Source organism: Aotus nancymaae, unplaced genomic scaffold (assembly GCF_030222135.1).
Source record: "Aotus nancymaae isolate 86718 unplaced genomic scaffold, 86718_ANA_hifiasm-v0.15.2.pri h1tg000025l, whole genome shotgun sequence".
NCBI classification, from domain to species: Eukaryota; Metazoa; Chordata; class Mammalia; order Primates; family Aotidae; genus Aotus; species Aotus nancymaae.
The window spans coordinates 8,040,640-8,062,628 of record NW_026988438.1 but is presented as its reverse complement, the minus strand read 5'-3'; the positions used below and the strand labels follow the sequence as shown (position 1 = coordinate 8,062,628).

General features: G+C 37.6%; 1 protein-coding gene across 1 annotated transcript in view; it reads right to left on the bottom strand.

Moving 5' to 3' along the window:
* THSD7A (thrombospondin type 1 domain containing 7A) overlaps positions 1-21,989 on the bottom strand; it is a 493,154-nt gene that overhangs the window by 192,164 nt on the left and 279,001 nt on the right. Inside the window, exons 5-6 of the mRNA XM_064380361.1 lie at positions 9,059-9,214; positions 7,538-7,750 (exon numbers count right to left, since the gene is read on the bottom strand). Of these exons, the coding sequence (XP_064236431.1) occupies positions 7,538-7,750; positions 9,059-9,214 (369 nt within the window). The remainder of the gene's footprint in view (positions 1-7,537; positions 7,751-9,058; positions 9,215-21,989) is intronic.

Here is a 21,989-nt window from a genome sequence, read left to right as displayed (position 1 = left end):
CACATGTATACCTATGTAACAAGACTACAGGTTTTGCACTTACTTGGAACTTAAAATAAAATAATAAAAAAAGTTGTCATAGGGCAGAATTGCTGAATGCTTCCTGTTTTTCTCAGTTGTGAATGGGAGAGTGATTTTCCACTGAAAGGAAAGTCACAATAGTGTATGCTGTATGTGTGAAGGGAATTAGTGGAAGATACCTTGTTCTTTTCATTCACAGACCTCTGATTCAAGAGTAGCTACATCCATATTTGAAACAGATGCAAATCATCACAGTAAACTTTAAGCCTGATGATGTAAGTGCATGAGAATTTTTGTGGTCTTAGGTGGGGAGGGTATATATTTTACATGTGACAGGAATGAAAATAATTGTGACCGGAGAGTAGACCGTAGTAAATTTTTGCCGTAATTCTTTGCTATATGTCCCATCAAAAGGCAGAGTCTATTTTCCTACCCATTAAATCTGTATTGTCACTGTGACTTGCTTTGACCAGTAGAAGGTGGATGAAGTGATACTGTGTGAGTTCAAGAGGACTTTCAGCTTTTGCTTGGTCCTCTTGAAATTATGCCAGAAAGCCACCATATAAGAAGCAGCTGATCTAGCTTATTGGAGGATGAGAGTCCATGTACCAATGGGGTACCAATGTACCCCAGCACCAACTGCCAGATACGTGAGGGAGGCCATGTGGACCTTTCAGCCACAGCCAAACTTCCACAAGAGAGCTCAGGTGAAACCTGAACAAGCACTTCTGCATCATCATGATTGCAATCACTAAGTTTTGAGGTGGTTTGTTACCTACCAATAGTTAAATGACACATGGTGTGAGAGGTGGAAAGAGAATTGGAAATACAGAATCAACGAAGTCATGGGAAGACAACATTTTACAGAGGAGGTGGATATAAAGGGAATCAAAGAAGCAAATGAGGTTCACTAACATAAGAAATTCATCTGTTGGGTTTAATAATTAAACTCTGCCTAATTTAACTGAAAGTTTCCACTGTCCATACTGGCTTTGGCCAGGCACAGTGTCACGTGACTGTTGCCCCAGCTACTTGGGAAGCTAAGGCAGGAAGATTGCTTGGACCCAGGAACTCAAGACCAACCTGGGTAACATAGTGAGACCCTGTATCTAAAAGGAAATGAAGAGAAAATTGGTTACTCTGGGTTGTGTTAAGGCACCACCATCTATGACAAAGTAAACGGCTATTTTATATTTGCCATTTGAAGTGGTAGCTAACATTCAGTGGGGAATTTGTATCACTAAGTGGTAAATAATTACTTAATTTTTATCTGAGGTCTCTGCTGCATCTACCCTACTTTTAAAAATAAATAAAATCATTCAGAAAATCCTGCTCTTTGCTACAACATTCCCATTCAAAATAACAAAGAACATCGGCTAAACTCTGAGGGTTTTCTTAAAAAAATAATTTTTACTAACATATCCGAGTATATTGTAATACATACACAGACACATATACCAATACATAGCAGGCAAATTAGGGTATCTGATGCCAAATTTTTATAGTCTAAGATGAAATTGTGATTACTACACACCAACACTGAAGGAAAACTTATTGACTTAATTTTTCTAAAACGTTACAATGACTTTTATCTTTATGACAAATTGAATAGAGAATCGCAACCCAATTATAGGAAACAGACTCCTACCAATAGTGTTAGATGATCCTACTTGTAAGTAAGAGACCTTAGATTTAACATAACATCCAACCTAATTATATTTCAAATACATTAGAAGGCATAACATTCTACAGGAAGGAAATTTCTTAGTTGACTTACTGCTTAAATTATGGAAAAACAATTCAGTTATAGGATGGATTCTTGCATTTAAAAGAAGGTTTTTCCACATAATGGCTTTGTAATTTGTGTTAAGAAGTAGATTCCAGTTCCAAAGAATGATCATGCATTTGAAGTTGTGTTCTCATCTAATTCCAAAGATATTTGAATTGATCTGAACTCGAAGTTCTCACCAAGGTTTCAAAAGCAAATCTTATTTAGGTCATTCCATTCCATAAACACATTTTAACTTTCTGTTTAGCGCTCTCTCTTGCGTATTACAAGGTTCAAATTTATCACTGATAATGATAAAATATGACACAAAAGATATTTCCCTGATAGAAAGGCACAAAAATATTTATAAATGTGCTCTTCCATTTTAAGTTCTTATAAAGATATTCCAGCATTTTCCAATATTAAACAATCTGAATGTCTGCTACTGGGAGTCTTTAGGTTTTCCAGCCTTCTGAAGCTCCTTTTTGCATTAAAATTCAAATAGAATTATTTCAATTTCATTGGGAATCCAGGAACCTCCTAAGTGGCAGTGGACCGGAAAACTGCATATTCTCATGGGCATAGAAGACACTGTATAATCGGGTCTTTGGTTCCTTTTAGTTTATACAACATAACTGTTTATACCACATAACTGGATTTCCTCTTGTAACGGACAGGGTTGCTGGACAGTTTGGATCACATGGGATACCTTTCACTGGTTCTTTGCACCCATCTTTCAGATTCTGCAGCTGCAGACTAATTGCTGACCTCAGGCTGATCGTCCTTCAACATTAGGGTTGTCTGGTCAATATGGATAATTGGAAGTTTCTGGGACTCATCTTCTTTTCTCTGGACTTTGCCCCGTGTACCTTTTCCTTTTCCTGATTTTGTTTTGCATGCTATCATTTTAGTAAGTCATGCTTATAGATATGAATGTAAGGTGAATCCTCCTAGTGAATCACTAAACCTGGGAATGGTTTTAGAAACCCAAGTCCCATTGTCTTTTCTCTATTTTGTTTCTTTATTCCCCCCTTTTTTTACTGGTTTATACCAGGAGCATATACTTAAGCTCCATGCATCTTAATCCTTGACCTGACCTATGCTTCTGGAAGAATCTATGAATATTCTGAATCATTCAAAATATTGGTCTCAACTATGAGTGCTATAATTTCTCTTTTTCTATTCCTGGCATGCTTTGCTCCCAGTCTTCTGCCAATTATCCCACTTACCTCTTTCTCTCTTCAAATTGTTACTTTTTAATAAATATATGTCTGGAAAAAAATTCCATATTCACACAGTTTATACACTGCATACAAATTGTACTATAGGACTTAAAATAGGGCACTATCTTTCCCCATTTCTTTCCATAATGAGTCCTGTTCTCCAGTTATATAAATTTTCAAAATTCTTATATTTTCTTCAAGATATGGAAATGATATGCCCCCATATTCCTCCCAGTGCTGACTACATGGAAACAAAGAAGTCTGATATGAACTACTCGGAAAAGAAAGAGTAGTCAGGTCTTCCCTTTCCTCTTCTTATTGGTGGTAAAAAGTTCAGAAAGATTAAGCAGTTACATGGCAAGCCAGTGCTCTGGACACTAAAGTCAGTGATACAGTTTAGATGTATATACCCACTAAATCTCATATTGAAATGTAATCACCATTGTTGGAGGTGGGGTCTGGTGGGAGGTGACTGGATCACAGGGGTAGATTTCTGATGAATGGTTTAGCACCATCTCCTTGGTGCTGACCTTATTTATGATAGTGAGTGAGTTCTTATGAGAGCTGGTTGTTTAAAAAAATGTGGCATCTCCCTCTTCACACCCTCCATTGCTCCACTCTGCCATGTGAGATGCCTGCTCCCACTTACCTTTCCATTGTGAGTAAAAGCTTCCTGAGGCTTTGCCAGAGGCCGAGCACCTAACATACCATGCTTCCTATACAGCCTGCAGGACTGTGAGCCAATTTGACTTCTTTTCCTCTTTTCTTTATAAACTACTCAGCTTCAGGTACTTCTTCACAGCAATGCACAAATAGCCTAACACAGTCAACTTCCCCCAAGTGTTTTCAAATCCAGTTCTTTTGATACTTTTGATGATAAGCAGATATGTTCCCAAAAGAGGCAGAAAAACTTGCTTTTAGGTCTTGCCTCAGTGCTCATCTCCACATGTGCTTAGTCACAGGTCTTCTTCAGCATTACTAGAATCCAGCCAGTTTGGTGTGGTGCTGAGAGCCTTTGGATAGCACAGTTAACTCCCATTCAAGAATGACACAATATACAAGGATGGGCCTAAACGGTGCTCTTCAGTACTCTTATACTGTATCATTAATAGCTGGGTAATGATGACTGGCAATGACTTGCTTCCATAAGAGTACGTTTTGGTTTCTTAACAATCTGGGTCAAGTAGGAAACTGAGTTGTCTATGCCCATGTCATCAGTTATATGCTAACTTATACTAATGTGGAGGCGGGGAAAGGAAGGTAGCACAGAACTTCAGGTATTTGAAATCACTGAGGTTTACTGCTTTATAAAATAATGCCAAAAAACCCAAAATAACGTAACTGGTTTTTGAAATTCACATGGAAAAGTGTCAATACTCAATATCTGAACTAGCACATATGATATGAAAATACAGACAGCATCTTTTTTTTTTTTTGCAGAGAAGGAATTACAGAAACAGTATCTGATTTACACTCACAAAAGTAAGGAATAAGATTGTATTTTTTCCCCTTGCTCCGGTCCAATAGCCTTGCTTTGTTCAGTTTCTAACAAGTCAATTCAGGAAACAAAATACTCTTGCCTTGACAGATTTACATCTTTAAATGAAACATATCCAGATACCCAAAAAATTAAAATAGGGCAGGTTTTGAGCTTTTCACTAGTATAACATCCTCTGATTTCCCAAACCACAGATTTTGAAGTAGGTTCCTATATTTGTGTTTGGACATCTGGAATTGTGTTTCCAACGATCTTTAAATAATGAGCAATATTTGTTTTATTACATTGAAATGTTGATCTCTTTTTGGAGAGTCTAGCTGTCTTTTGTGCTCTCTTTTATCTTGCAACTGTTACCCCTCCTCCCCTCTCCCCCCGACACCCCCACCTCTCTACCCCCCACCCCTCACCCCGTCTTCTTCTCTGACAGACACAGAAGCTACGTAAAACTCCTCCTGGGGTCTCTCACAACCCTCCCGCGAACCTCCTCCTTAGAAGGCAAATGGAAAAACGAACAACGGCAGCAGCAAATGTTAATCATCACTGGGAGCCTTGGCAAAGAATATTTCAGAAAACAAATAGAGATGTTAAGTGTTTTGAGGTCATTAACGGAGTTGTGAAATCTGTGAGGAATGTGGGAACAAAAAAGTCTTTTTATTATTTGTTCATTTCGCAGGCTCTAATGCTTCATGTCCCTAGTCGAGCTTTAACTCAATTATAAAACAAAATGTATACTGCAGCCCAGGCCTAGAGGTACAGTCTGCACAATGAATCCACTTTAATTCCCTGGGCCCAATCTAATTACAAAACAACGTTTGGTGCAGCTGCTAAACACCTACCAGGTGACCACACGATCATGTCGGAGTAGTATTTACAAGTCTCCAGCTTTTTGTATTATTCTATCAGCCCAATTATGTCTCAGATTGTACACAGATTTGAGCGGGTTCTAAGATTTATAATAAAAAATAATTTTCTTGATTTTACACATCCTTGTAGTTGAAACAGCTAATGTATTAAGTAGTAATAATTAATTACAACTAATTAAGGTCAGGAGATAAAATTTAATGGTGGAAAAGATGTCCTGGTAAAGGACAACAACAGATTGAATATCAGTTGCATTCTTATCTTTCTAAAAGTCATTCTGTTTGTGAGGTAGACAAAGTGAAATCAGCTCATGTGCATCGTGTTATCAATTTGTTTTGTCGGTTATAACGTACGTCACCAGTGCAACTACGCACATCTAACTCATACCTCCGCTTGATTTTTACTGTTTTTTTCACAAGACAAGCTAGGAGGTAATTATTTGTGTTGCAAAATACGTTTTACTTAACAAAATTAAACTAAGCCACTGGTAATTTTTTTAAATAGCTGGCTCCTTTAGTCTACATAAAATAAATTCAATTTGCGCAAATACCAGGAAGAGGGCTGCACGAAGCGGACTAGATCTCACTTTTCATTGCGTAACACTGAGGCGGAAGTGCCATGCAAAAGTAACCTTTTAGCTTTCTGTTTCACTCAAAAATACTTTTTAAAATACCTGAGACCCTAATTCCTGTCGGTCTATGGAAGGACAAGAACAATTATTTGAACTGAGAAAAATGATGAGGGAATTCGATATGATCCTTACTGTTTTTGCGGCAATTCAGAAGATAACATAGAGTATTGTATCATCCAAATTAGGATTTCAAGTGTGAGTAAAAGAGAAACAGGACATGCTTCTTTTGCTTTCTCTTCCTAGCTGCCAATCTCTGAGTGTTACTTCTTCCCCTTTTTCCACTCTTTATTGTAGAATAAGGAAGAGCTAAAGAGAGGATATATCACAGCTAATTATGCTTATCATAGCAAAAAAGCAGAATATATAAAATTCATCATAAAAGATCTGGAACAATGATCTCCTTCTTCCCTTTTCAAACTCAAGCATTGGTTCAGATTGTTCTGCATGACTATATTAGACCCTGGACAAAGAGAAAAGGCTAATTTCTCAGTAATAGCAGTGTCTGTCAGTCTCCCACCCCAGAGAGTGTCTTTCTTTACGACTGAACAGTGACTGAATCACAGGAGGAAACAATTCTGCTTGCTGGAAGAAAATAGGATGGAAGGAATTACGACGGTTACCAGATGTTCCAGTACCCCCCGGGGGCACCAGAATGTTTCTGCATATGCTGTAAACAGCATAAACTGTCAACCATGGGACCCTGGGGTTTAGCACTCATGCCTCTCTGATGTGCAGAGTCATAGGATTCAAGAGACAGAGCAACCTTACAGATGATCTTGTCCAGGGGTTTTAAACTATGTCTGGGGAAGTCCTGTGGTTTGTGTGACTCAGGGATGATTTCGAAGTAAGGGGTTCTCAGCAGAACAGTAGCAGTACTCTTATGAAGGAACCTAAAAATCTTTTATCAGAGCTAATATCAAGACAGCATGTTTTATCAAATAAATACTAGTTATAAAAGTCCAAGGTAATTCCTGTGGTTGTGGAAAAGAATCTTCTGGAAAGCCACTTTCCAGTGCTCTAGGACATTCCTAAATAGGGAACCCCTAGAGAACAAAGGTCAGTTCAGGAACTCTAGGCTGTCATAAGCCTGGAAATTAGTATCAGGGAGGTTAGAAGAAAAGACTTTTAAAGTCAAGTCAACCAACACTTACAACCTGCTTTGTTTACATTTCATTTCCTATAACAGTTTTTTTTAAAGGCACTTTAAAAAGTTACCTTTCCTTGTTATTGTTAAATTTGCCCTAATGATAATTTAATTCTTATACTGTATGATCTGTTCTGTTTTCACATTTAACGATATCCTGTTACTATTCATGGATCTTCTCCACTGCCACCATTTCATTAAGAACATAAGAGACAGAGAGAGAAAGAGAAACAGGGAAAGAGAGGGAGGGAGGAAGGGAGAGAGAAGCAGCTATTTCTACGTTTGTAAATGGAATCAGTTGTAATGAGAGAAGACAGGATTTTAACAGTAAGTAAAAACATATATGCAGGGTTGCACATCCATAAAAACATAATAGATGCGTTCGACTCACCATCACTGTTGATGCACACAACCTCTTGGACTTGCGTGCCTGGACCACACTCCTTTCCGTTATCTGGCTCACAGTCTCCGAGTCTCACCGCTTTCCAGTCGTAACAGGCAGGCTCTTCACAGGGAATGGCTTCCAGTAAGTGAGGGCAGTTTCCAGTTCCCCCAGAGCCTCCAGTGGGCTCATTGGTAATGCGCCGCTTCCTTAGTTTGAAACCTGAATTATGGGGGAAAGAAAAACCTATTGTTACCATCAAAGGTTGAGTATTTCAGAAAGCTGAATAAAACCTCAGGGTGAAAGCTGGATAAGAGTGGAGGTAGAAGTCATTTTTGTTTTGAATTACTGGTGTATCCCCAAATTCTAGCTAATGTGAGGTCAGGAACAATTCATTAAATGAGAGAGTGGATTAATGAATGGAATGGAAAACAACGACAACTTCAGCTTACTACCACAAAGGTAAGGCCAGAAATGTCATATAGTACCCATCTCCCTCATACGGCGTAGAGGAGCGGGGTGGAAACAGAAAGATAAATTTTGTTTAACTTGGAAAGTCTATAGCCAGAATATTCAAAGAAGGAATGAAATTTCAAGCTATTCAGAAATATTGATGACCAGATGAAAGTGCTATTATTCTTAAATCTTCAGCAATGTCACATGATTAAATTTGGAAAATGAGCCCCTAAGAAGTTGGATGGTTCCAGAGAAACAATTTCTTTGAGCTTCATTTGATTTTAGACCCTCTAGAAAACTGAATTAGGAACATAAGCCATGAAGGCTCTAGTGTGGAATATTCAAAGTCCTACTTTGTACTTTAATAGCACCTAATTCTTGTCCTTCCTGACAGTGTGTAACAAAATTAATGCCTATTTATTACTATGTAAACATACTAGAATCACTAGAAGACTGCCATTTGAAACAAAATAGAAAAATGTTTTCAATCATGAAGTCCTGTGAAAATTAGCTCACCATGTCCACCACAAGAAAACCATTGTACTGATTCTATTCCTCTATCATTTGCAGTTTGAACGTAATACAGTTTATACATTTTTGTCTTCAAAGTAATAAGCAGCTTTATCTATTGGGCACTAGATATGGGGCAGGCACTGAAACATAAGCACTATATGTTTATCTCATTGATTCCTTAGAGACAAAGTAGATGGCAGATATTATTACCCCCGTTTTACAGATAAGGAGACAAAGATTTAGATAGTTAACTTATCTAAACAGTAAGAGGCACAGTACATTTTCCACTTCAGGCCTGACCCCGCAGCTCATCTTAACCATTGCACTAAGCTGCCTAAGATGTTCTCCACCATGTTGTCTAAATTAACAAGCATTTGTGCCTATATTCTACTGTTTTAATATTCTGGTACCATCACTGGAGTAGGTTTACTCATCTTTTCAAATTAATAGTCTTTAACCATTCTGGAAAATACCACAAACACAGAACATAGAAGAGCTTTTTAAAAATAATTCATGATTTGATACAATTGGTGGGTATAAAAGGCATGTCATGTTACCTACCCTTTTTTCCTTGCTGATCATTACAGTTTTCGTAAGTGCAAGGTCCCCAAGCTGACCAAGGTGAAACTTCACATTCAGTTGGACAAGGAATGTTGCACAGCTGTGTGGTATTAGGGACAGGGCCAGTGCATAATTTCAAGTCCACTGGTTTTGAGGCTATTTAGAGAAAAATAGAGACACATCTTAAACATCAAACAAAAGGAAAATAAATGGTCAACAGTATGATTTTTCTGTGTGTTTGGAAAACAAAAATCCTTAAAGAAGTGCCACTAGGACAACATTCCAATGCTTCTTAGCCACATTCTGAGAATAAAAAGACAATGAATGGAAATTTAAAAGGCAGTAGAGTGTAGTCAAAGGAAACTGGAGATGTCTTGCCAATTGTCTGATTACCAGTTTTACCACTAATTGGTCATGCAATTAATAATGCTGTGGTCACGCAATTAATAATGCTGAATGCAATATTCCTAGTCTGTAAAATAATCCTTAAGGTTAGATCTAAAATTCTACAGCAATATTCTAAGAAAGTAAAAGAAAACTTTAGAGGACTGAACACAATAGGAGGGGCACTTTAGCTTTAACATATATGGAAAAAAATACCCACTGAGTAGTTCCTGGTGGAGCACTCTCCCATCCTTGGTTCACAGAGGTACCAGGTGAAGATGATGAAGCAAGATCTCAAATGGGGGCTACTCTTTGTACCCCCAGCTACAGTACTCACTGAATTCTTTCCAGAACTTCTAAATAATATTATCTAGATATGTGACACAATTCTAATAATCACTAAGGATACCAATTTATAATTTGCTATATTTGTTTATAAGTTGACCAATAAACTGAGGATAAATGTTGCTTGTCCTTGCTTTTTTTTTTAATGCTTGCAGTTTGGCTCTTTTGTATATATTTGACAGTTAAGGTAAATATATGCCTATAGTTCTGGACATAGAACTAATTAAAAATGACTAAGTGTTGAAGATACGTAAAACTATATGGACAGAGGAAGAGAATCAAGTTCAGCTGCATAGCATCTATCTATCTATCTATCTATCTATCTATCTATCTATCTATCTATCAATCAATCATCTATCTATCTTTCTGCCTATCAATTAATCATCTATCATCTATCTCCTGACAGCCATAGTTGCTTTTGTAGTTAAAAAATTTTATAGGTGCCCAGGCATGGTGGCTCACACCTGTAGTCCCAGCACTTTGGGAGGCCAAGGTGGGCAGATCATGAGGTCAAGGGATCGAGATCATCCTGGCGAACATGATGAAACCCCATCTCTACTAAAAATATAAAAATTAGCTGGGCATGGTGGTGTACACCTATAATCCTAGCTACTCAGGAGGCTGAGGCAGGAGAATTGCTTGAACCCAGGACGCAGAGGTTGCAGTGAGCTGAGATTGCACCATTGCACTCCAGCCTGGCAACACAGCAATCTCAACAACAAAAAAATTAATAGGTAATTTTCTTGGTCACACATTTCCTGAATAATAGCTAGTTCCTTTGTCACTCTGATAATACGCTAAGTCTGTGTTTGCAGAAAAATGACTTAAATAACGGATGCTTAACTAGCTCTCATTTTCCTATGTGAAAGGACTATCAAATTCCAATTGCATGGGATTGCATGTAGAAGCTCATAGAAAAATTACAAAATGTTAAACTATATTTTCCTAACTTTAAAATGAAAGTACTACATCTGTTTGTAGCTTAAACTTGAAGACAAATTATATGCACTTGTATATCCTGTAAGTTTTCACACACACGAGCACGCAGTCATAAATGCTATCTAACGCCTATGACATTGGCTCTTTTACTGCCACAGTTTTTGTTCTGAAAACTATTCTGCCAATTTTATGTAACCTTTTCTTTACTAGTGGTGCTTATCTCTCTCTCTACATCACCCACCCACTTCTCTACCCCCACCACTCCCACACTCACCACTACAGTGAAAATAAATAACTGGGCACTAATTGGCTTAGTATGAGCACAGTGAGCATTCTCACTCAAGTTCATCAGGATTGCTGTTTATGTGCATAACAGCAGCCAAAGCCAAAAATGATTAATTTTATTGCTTTCCAGTAGCAAAAGTGTTTGGCACACTAATGACAGAAAATACAGAAATAAATGGTTCACTCTCTGAATATAAAAATAACTTGACATCAATGACACATAATTCACATAAAAGTGGATTCTTTTAAAGACACGTATAGGCAGAAGTGTCTATATTATGTAGCAAAATTAGCTGCAAATTAACATAAGCAATTACTTTTATTTATGGAAACTTTCAGAGTCTAAAATGAGAGGTTTGGGGTAAAAGACCTTAAAATCTCCATTTTTTTCTTTCAATTTATTAAAAGTCATTTTAAATCTTGGTGCTATTACATTGTTTCCAAAATAATAATTTATATAAAATAAAACTTACTGGGTATGCAATTGTGAGGAATACTGGCGTCTGAATTAATTTATTTTATATATAAGGCTGAAAACTTTAGGAAGCAAACATTGTTTTATTAAGAAAACAGGTTAAGCAAGACGACTCACAGGAAGAGTTTCTGCCACCAAGAGACCAGACCATTGAGAAGACCTGCACTCTCCAAGCAGATCTTCAGCAGGATGACACTGAACGTGGACAGAAGGAGACACAGAGCCTGGGATAAAAGAGGAGGAAGCTGGGAACTCTGCACTGGGCTACTGAGCACCAAGATTCATTCCTGGCCCTGAGGGGCTCCTGAGAAAGAGGTGAGTTAAACAGGTATGGAATGGCCCACTCTTGCCATGGACCCCAGAATCCTAGCTGCAGGGGAACCCACTCCCCACACAGACATTTGACTTGGCAAAGAGAGCTTATCAGAGAGTCATCAGGGACAGGACTCTAATCTGTGTAGAATCCAAGGCATCTGGCAGAGCAATAGCTGCAGTAGAGCACAGCCAGAGATGCCTATCTCCAAGCACCACCACATTGTTTTAGGTAGCTTTGGCCTTTGTTAACTGTAGGATCTGAATAGCTCAAGGCTTTCTTGCCCATGGCACAGGCTCAGTCTGATCTGAGCACTCGGTCTTCTAGCCTGTACCAGGGTAACTGCCTGGCCTTGCCCACTTGCAATACAGCCTTGGATGCCCAGTGGGGGTGCTTTCCAGCAGCTGCTATCCTTAGCTCCTTCATTGGTAGGCACCACCTATTAGAGAGCTTCTGCAGACAGACCCTCTCCAGTATGCACCTGGCTGCAGCCTCCTCCAACCACTGTACCAAGGCCCACCACCCTGCTGCTGCTCTGCTGCTGACACACACACACGCGCGCGCGCGCGCGCGCACGCGCGCGCACACACATGGACCCTGCCACACTGCTGCCCTGTAGTTGATGGCATGCATGCCTAAGTGTGGACCCCACTGTCACCACTCCAGTGAAGTGCTTTTACCAGAACTCTCCATCAGAGTGTTGCTGGCAGCTGACTGGAAACATCTCAGCCCTGGCAGTATAGCAGGTGCTTACCATTGAGGGGTCAGAAAACAAAGCCATGGGCCTGGTCCCAGGCCCCCAGTGTACTGAGCTGAGTCTGGGCCACCTGACATCACCCAGAAATGTAGCCACTTTACTGAACCCAATTTATATCACACTCAAACCTTCAAGGACATCAAAGAATATAAAAGCAATAAGCCTCATCCAAAAGACAGCAGCTTTAAAGATTTAAGGAGCTTCAGCTCACACAGATGAGAGAAAAACCAGCACAAGAACTCTGGGAACTTAAAAAGCCACAGTGTCTTATTACATCCAAATGACTGCAGTAGTTCCCCAGCACTGGTTTTTAATCAGGCTGAAATGGCTAAAATGACAGAGATAGAATTCAGGGTATGGATGGCAATGAAGATCACTGAGATTCATGAAAGTTAGAACCCAATCCAAGAAATCTAAGGAATCCAGTAAAATGATACAAAAGCTAGATACAATAGCCACCTTAAGAAAAAAAACAAACTTATCCAATAGATCTGAAAAACCCATCACAAGAATTTCGTAAGAAATTAATAGCAGAACATTATGAACATAATAGTAGAACAATTATGAACATAATAGCAGAACAATATGAAGATATTAATAGCAGAACAGACCAAGCTAAGGAAGAAATCTCAGCAACTGAAGGGTTGTTTATCAAATCAAATACAACAGACAAAAATAATGAAAAAAGAATAAAAATGAATGAACAAAAATCTCCAAGAAATGTGAAATTATGTGATGAGACTAAACCTATGACTTGCTGACATCCCTGAAAGACAGTAAGGAAATTGGTTACTACCAGATCTGACTTGCAAGAGGTCCTTAAGGGAGTGCTAAACATGGAAATGAAAAACTGTTACTGACCAGCACAAAAGCACACATAAGTACACAGACTATTGTCACTCTAAAGCAACTCCAAAATCAAATCTAGACAACTAGCTAATATAATCGCAGAATAAAATCTTCACATATCAATATTAACCTTGAATGTAAATAGGCTAAGCACTCCACTTAAAAGGCACAGAATGTCTTTTAAGATAAGAAGCAAAACCCAACTATATGCTGTCTTCAACAGGCCATATCACATGCAAAGACACCCACAGACTTAAAGTAAAGGGATGGAGAAAAATCTGTCAAGAAACAGAAAACAAAAACAAACAAATCAAGAGTTGCTTTCCTTATTTCAGACAAAGCAAGCTTTTAACCAGCAGCAATCAAAAAGGAGGAAAGAAGGGCATTACATAATGATGGAGAGTTCATTTTAATAAGATGACTTAGCTATCCTAAGTATTGATGTGTTCAACACTGGAGAATCCAGATTCATAAAACAAGTGCTTAGAAACCTACAAGGATACTTATATAACCACATAATAATAGTGGGAGATGTCAACAACCCACTGACAATATTAGAGCAACAAGGCAGAAAACTAACAGATATTTGGGACCTAAATTTCACACTTGATCAAATGGAACAAATAGACCTCTACAGAACATTCCGTATAACAACAAAATACATATTCTTCTCATCTGTACATAGCACATACTCTAAAACTGATCATATGCTTGGATATAAAGCAATTCTTAACAAATTCAAAAAAATTAAAAACCAAATCATATCAACCACCCTCTCAGACCACAGCACAATAAACACAGAAATTAATACCAAGATGATCTCTTGAAAGCATACAATTACATGGAAATTAAAGCAACCTTCTTCTGAATGACTTTTGGGTAAACAATCAGATTTAGGCAGGAATCAAGAAGTCATTTGAAGCTAATGAAAACAAATATACAACATACCAGACTTTCTGGGACACAACTAAAGCAGTGTTAAGAAGAAAGTTTACAATACTAAATGCCCACATCAAAAAATTAGAAAATTCTCAAATTAACGTAACATTATACTTAGAGAAACTAGAAAAACAGGAAGAAAGCAACACCGAAGTCAGCAGTAGACAAGGAATAACCAAATCAAAGCTGTGCTGCAGAAAACAGAGTAATAAAAACCTAAGCAAAATAATCAACCAAACCAAAAGTTGGCTTCTTGACAGAATAATTAAGATTGACAGATTGCTAGCTAGACTAATAGAAAAGAGAGAAGATCCAATTAAACAGTAAGAAATGACAAAGGTGATGTGACCACCAACCCCAGAGAAATACAAAATATCCTCAGAAACTATTACGACACCTCTATGCACACAAGCTAGAAAGCTTATAAGAAATGGACAAATTCCTAGAAATATATAACCTCCCAAAATTAAACCAGGAAAAAATCGAAACACTGAACAGAAATATAAGAAGTTCTGAAGTTGAATCAGTAATGAAAAAACCCTACCAACCACAAAAACACCTGGAGTAGAGAGATGCACAGCTAAATTCTACCATACATATAAAGAAGAGCTAGTACTAATCTTACTAAAACTATTCCAAAAAATTAAGAAAGTCTCCCTCCTTATCTCATTCCATGAGGCTAGCATCATTTTGATATCAAAACCTAGCAGAGACACAACAACAAAAAAGAAAACTTTAGGCCAATATCCTTGATGAACATAGATGCAAAAATCCTCAACAAAAGCAAGCTAAGCAAATCCAGCAACACATCAAAAAGCTAAACCACCACAATCAAGTAGGCCTTATTCCTGAGACAAAAGGTTGGTTCAACATACACAAATAAATATGATTCATCATATAAATAATTAAAAACAAAAATCACAAGATTATCTTAATAGATGCAGAAAAGTCTCTTGACTTAGCGTCACTTCATGTTAAAAACCATCAACAAACTACGTATCAAAGGAAAATACATATAAAAAATAAGAGCCGTTTATGCCAAACACACAGCAAATATCATACTGAAAGGACAAACCTGGAAGTATTCACTTTGAGAACTGGAACAAGGCAAGAATACCCACTTGAGTGAACAGACAACCTACAGAATGGGAGACAAGTTTTGCAATCTATCCATCTGAAAAAGGTCTAATATCCAGAATCTACAAGGAACTTAACCAAATTTACAAGAAACAAGCAAACAAAAAAAAAAACCAACCTCATTAAAAAGTGGGAAAGGACATGAAAAGATACTTCTCAAAAGAAGACATTCATTTGGTCAACAAACATGATAAAATGCTTAACATCACTGATCATTAGAGAAATGCAAATTAAAACCACAAGGAGATATCATCCCATGCTAGTCAGAATGGCTATTATTAAAAAGTCAAGAAACAACAGATGCTGGTGAGGTTGTGGAGAAATAGAAATGCTTTTACACTGTTGGTGGAAATATAAATTAGTTCAACCATTGTGGAAGACAGTGTGGTGATACCTCAAAGATTTAGAACCAGAAATATCTTTGGCCCAACAATCCCCTTACTGGGTATATATCCAAAGGAATAGATATAATTCTATTATAAAGACACATGCATATGTATGTTCACTGCAGCCCTATTAACAATAGCAAAGACATGGAATCAATTCAAATGCCCATCAATGATAGACTGGATAAAGAAAACATGGTACATATACACCATGGAATACTATGTAGCCATTAAAAGGAATGAGAGCATGTCCTTTGCAGGGACATGGATGGAACTGGAAGCCATTATCCTCAGCAAACTAACGCAGGAAAAGAAAACCAAATACTTCATGTTTTCACTTATAAGTGGAATCCGAACAATGAGAACACATGGACACAGGGAGGGGAACAACATACACTGAGGCCTGTTGCGGGAGTCAGGCGGAGCATCAGGAAAAATATCTAATCCATGTTGGGCTTAATACCTCGGTGATGGGTTTATACATGCAGCAAATCACCATGGCACATGTTTACCTATGTAATGAAACTGCACATCCTGCACATGTACCCCAGAACTTAAAACAGAAAACAAACAAACAAATGCCCACTCTCACCACTCCTATTAAACGTGGTATTGGAAGTTCCAGGCAGCACAATTAGGCAAGAGAAAGAAATAAAAGGCATCCAAATAGGAAAAAATGAAGTCAAACTATCTCTCTTTACACACTGTATGCTTTTATACCTAGAAAACCCCATAAACTCTGCCCAAAGGCTCCTAGACTGGATAAGACACTTCAGCAAACTTTCAGGACACAAAATCAGCGTGCGAACTTCAGCGGAATTTCCATACACCAGTAACATCCAAGCTGAAAGCCTAATCAAGAATGCAATTCCATTCACGATAGCCACTAAGAGAATAAAATATATAGGAACACAGCTAACCAGGAAGTGAAAGACCTCTAGAATGAGAATTACAAAACGCTGCTTAAAGAAATCAGAGAAGACACCAACAAATGGAAAAATACTCCGTGCTCTTGAACAGTGACATGGTTTCTGTGTCCCCACCCAAATCGCATTTCAAATTGTAATCCTGCATGTCAAGGGAGGAACCTGGCAGGGGGTTACTGGATCGGGGGGACTTTCCCTCACACTATTCTCATGATAGTTACTTAGTTCTCACGATATCTGGTGGTTTAAAAGTGACACTTCCCCCATTGCTCTCTCGCCTGCCATCTTGTGAAGAAGGTGTTTGCTTCTCCTTTGCCTTCTGCCATGATTGTAAGTTTCTTGACGCCTCCCTAGTGAGGTGCAACTGCACGTCTATTAAGGCTTCTTTCTTTAAAAATTGCCCAGTCTCAAGCAGTTCTTCATAGCAGTGTGAAAAAGCAATTCAGAGAGAAAGAAGCAATATTGTTAAAGTAGCCATTCTGCCCAAAGCAATTTACAGATTCAGTGCTATTCCTGTCAAACCACCAAAGACATTTTTCACAAAATTAGAATAACTATTCTAAAATTAATATAGAACCAAAGCAATCTGAATAGCCTGAATAGCCAAAGCAATCCTAAGCAAAAAGAACAAAGCTAGAGGCATTACACTCGCCAGTCCAACCTGTACTACAAGTCTGTAGTAATCAAAACGGCATGGTCATTCTCAGCAAACTGACACAAGAACAGAAAGCCAAACACTGCATGTTCTCACTCATAGGTGGGTGTTGAACAATGATAACATGTGGACTCAGGGAGGGGAGCATCACACACTGGGGGCAGTTAGGGGGGTAGGGGAGAGACAGCGGTGAGTGGGGAGGGTGGGGAGGGATAACTTGCCAGATATAGTATGCAACTAAAGTAAAATTTAAATAAATAAATAAATAAATTACAGCATGGTACTGATTCAAAAACAGACACATAAATCAATGAAACAAACTACTGAATCCAGAAACAAAGGCACGCACTTACAGCCATCTGATCTTCAACAAGGTCAACAAAAACAAGCAATACGGAAAGGACTCCTGATTCAATAAGTGATCCTGGGATAACCGGCTAGTCATATGTCAAAGATTGAAACTCTATCTATTCCTTTTACTATACATGAAAATCAACTCAAGATGGATTAAAGACCTAAATGTAAAATCTAATACTATAAAACTCTAGAAGAAAACCTAGAAATAACATTCTTGACATAGGCCCTGGCAAAGATTTCATGTTAAAACTTCAAAATTATTTGCCACAAAAAGAAAAAATTGACAAGTTGGACCTAGTTAAACTAAAGAGCTTCCTCTGCACAGCAAAAGAAACCATCCACCAAGTAAACAGACAAACTACAAAGTGAGAGAAAACATGTGCAACGTATGCATCTGACAAAGATCGAATATCCCAAGTCTATAAGGAACTGAAACAAATTAACAAACAAACCAAAATTTTTTTAAAGAATGGGCAAACTATAATACATGAATAGACACTTCTCAAAAGGAGACATACACATGGCCAACAAACATGAAAAATTGCTCAATATCACTAATCATCTGAGACATTCAAATCAAAACCATGAGATACCATCGTACACCAGTCAGAATGGCTATTATTCAAAAGTCAAAAAGTAACAGAAGCTGGCAAAGTTTCTATGAAAAGAGAGTATTTATACACTGCTAGTGGGAACATACATCGGTCCAGCCACTGTGGAAAGCATTTTGGAAATTTCTCAAAGAACTTAAAACAACTACCATTCAACCCAGCCGTCCTACTACTGGATATATACCCACAGGAAAACAAATAATTTTTCCATAAAGACATATGCATGCATATGTTAATCACAGAACTATTCACAATAGCAAAGACATGGAATCAACCCAGATGCCCTTCAATAGTGAAATGAACTAAAAAAAGTTTGGTACAAAAAGGAAGGAAATCATGTCCTTTGCAGCAACATGGAGGGACCTGATGGGCATTATCCTTATTCAAATTACTGCAGGAACAGAAAACCAAATACTGCATGTTCTCACTTACAAGTGGAAGCTGGTAAACATGGACACGAAGTAGGGAACAAGACACCAGGGCCTACTTGAGGGTGTAAGGTGGGAAGAGGGTGAGAACTGAAAAACTACATATTAGGTACTATGCCCCTTACCCAGGTTATGAAATAATCTATACATTAACCCTATAATTCCCCATTTACTCATGTAACAAACTTGCACATATATCCCCTGAACTTAAAAGGTGGAAAAATGAAAAAATAAAACACTCCCAACTTTTAAACAAGAGGAAAAATGAAACAGGTTACAACATCGCGCTTTCACTTTGTGGCCATTTTTTTAAAAGTTTTATTTTAGCACTTGGTGTATTTTAAATAAATGAAATGGAATAATCAGCCACAAAATTTTGAGCTACAAAAAGACGAATGTGATGAATAAAGGCTCAAGGAAGTATTGATACAGGAGTTAAGAAAAAATTACTTAGGCAGATAGTCAGAGTATGGAAGTCCTTGGTAAGGTTTCCCTTTTAATGAAAAGCAGCCCCAAATCATTTTCCTTTCTAAAAAGTGCAGACTGTAAAACTGAGCTGCACACATAGATGCTGGCAGTTGTGCCAAACGTTTAAAATGGTGGCCTCATCTTCCCTTCTCTTTATCAGCCACCTACATGTACAGTAAGGAGCAGACAAGATGGCACTGATCAACAGGAGTGGCCAGCCTTTCTTCAGGGTATGTAAACACCATACCTAATCAAACCAATCTGTGAACCCTATGTAAATCAGACACCACCCCCTCAAGGCTGGCTATAAAATCCTGCACAACCGTGCCCACGGGTATTTTCCACTCAGACACCACTCTCTTTCTATAGAGACAGCTGTTTCTCTTTCTCTTCTCTCCTGCCTATTAACTTCTGCTCCTAAACTCCTAGTGTGTGTCTGTGTCCTAAATTTCCCTGGCATGAGATAACAAACCCCAGGGTATATCCCCAGACAACACAGCTGCTTCAGTATTGCTAAAACAAAGTGTTCTTGACGGGTGCTCAGCTCCTAAGCCCACCAAGTCAACACTGAGATAATAGAATTCTTGAAAAATGATTTCTACTCAACAGTTGTCTCTATGTATATGTAAGTCTTTTTCATTAATCAAGGAAACACAGTGAAGAACACCTGCTATGTACAATTCCATTCCTTTCGTGATTTTCATTATAGGCTTTCTTCAAATAGAGTACATATTGATTAATGTAAATCACAGATCCTGAGTTCCTCAAAAACTGTAAGATAATTACATCTCTGCAATTGCCCAAGAGTTATTTGGAATCAGTGTGATTCAATGAACAAAGTAAAGGACAGACCTGGGAGAACTTGCTGGGTTTCAGTTTATGCTGAGATATCAATTTTCTAGAATGGCTCAGTTCTTACTCCTGTATAATTTACTATTTAAGAAATGGCTCTTCATCCAATAAAAATTCCAAAGCAGTACATATTAGACTTTAAGAAGCTTTCTTGTTGATTTCTCAAAATAATGGAGAATTTTTATTGTTCTCAAGTAATTTAAAGGGGATTCAAATGAATGTATATTACATGCTTCAGAAGGTCACAAAAGAATGTCTAAACTTTTCTAGGGTTACCAAAACAAATCTAAAAATGAGCCTCATGCATTTCTGCGTTTCTGAAATATTTTTGTGTTTTGAATGTTTAAGCTCTACAAATGAAAAATAAAAATAAGCTTAACACTTCTTTTTTCATCAATATCGCCCATGAAGTATTCTGAAGATATACCTACTATATAACCTCTAAAGATAGTTTATATATCTTATAAATTGTATCTATAATTTTTAAATAACATGTTTTATTTTGAGATAATTATAGATTGACATGAAATTATAATTTGACAGATTCTATATATCCTTTACCCAGTTTCCCCCATGGGCAAGATTGTATAAACATAGTACAATATTACAGCCAGAATATTGACATTATTATAATCAATTTACTTGGGTGTATAGTGTTCCTGCAAACTTCATGTCTACCAGAATCTCCACATACAACCTTATTCGGAAATAAGGTCTTTGCAAATGTAACTAGTTGATGAGGGCTTACAGGATTAAGATGAGCCCTAAATCCAATGGCTGGTGTCCTTATAAGAAGGCCACATGAAGGTATACTGAGAATAACCATGGTTAACCAAGACAGAGTTTGAAATGATGCAGCTACAAGCCAAGGAACACCAAGGATTGCCAGTAGCCCATTTGTTCCACTGTTAGAGGACAAGCATTCAGTCTTCCACCACTAAATATAATGTTAGCTATAGGTTTTCTTAGGTGTTATTAAGATGAGAATATTCTCCTCTATTCCTATGTTTTTTCTGAAAGTTTATTATGAATGGATGTTACTTTTTGTCAAATAGCTTTTTCTGCATTGATTGACAGTATGTTTTTAGTCTGGTAAATTGGTGGATTACATTGACTGACTTTTTAAATACTGAAGTAGCCTTGTATCCCTGAAGAAACTGCACTTGGTTTTAGATTTTAATTATTTTTATATATTGCTGAATTCTATTTGCTAATATTTGTTAAGGATTTTTGTCTATGTATGAGGCATTTGAGTCTGTAGTTTCCTTTTTAGTCAACTGTCTGTACCTTTCCTGCTTCTTTTTTCTGTGTAGAATTGGTCTATTTCATATTAGATGAGTTGTGGTGGGTTGCATTTTTTTAATTTTGACTTTATTTTTCCCATTTTGTCTAAGTTGTCAAATTTATGTGTATCAAGTTGTTTGAGGTATCTCCTGGCTATCCTTTTGATGTCTGTAAGGTGTGTAGTGATATTCACCGTTTAATTCCTGGTGTTGGTGATTTGTATCTGTGTTTTTTTTTTTTTTTTTTTTTTTTAAATCACCCTTGCTAGAGGTTTAATTATCTATTGAAAGAACCAGCTCTTTGTTTTATTGGTTTTTCTCTATTTTTAAATTTTCAATTTCATTGATTTCTGTTCTTACGTCTATTATTTCCTTCATTCTTGCTTTTGATTCATATCGAGTTGAAAGTGTTTTGTATTTTAGTATTTTTAGTAGGGATGGGGTTTCACTATGTTGGCCAGGCTAGTCTCAAACTCCTGACCTCAGGTGATCCACCCGCCTTGGCCTCCCAAAGTGCTGGGATTACAGGCATGAGCCACCAC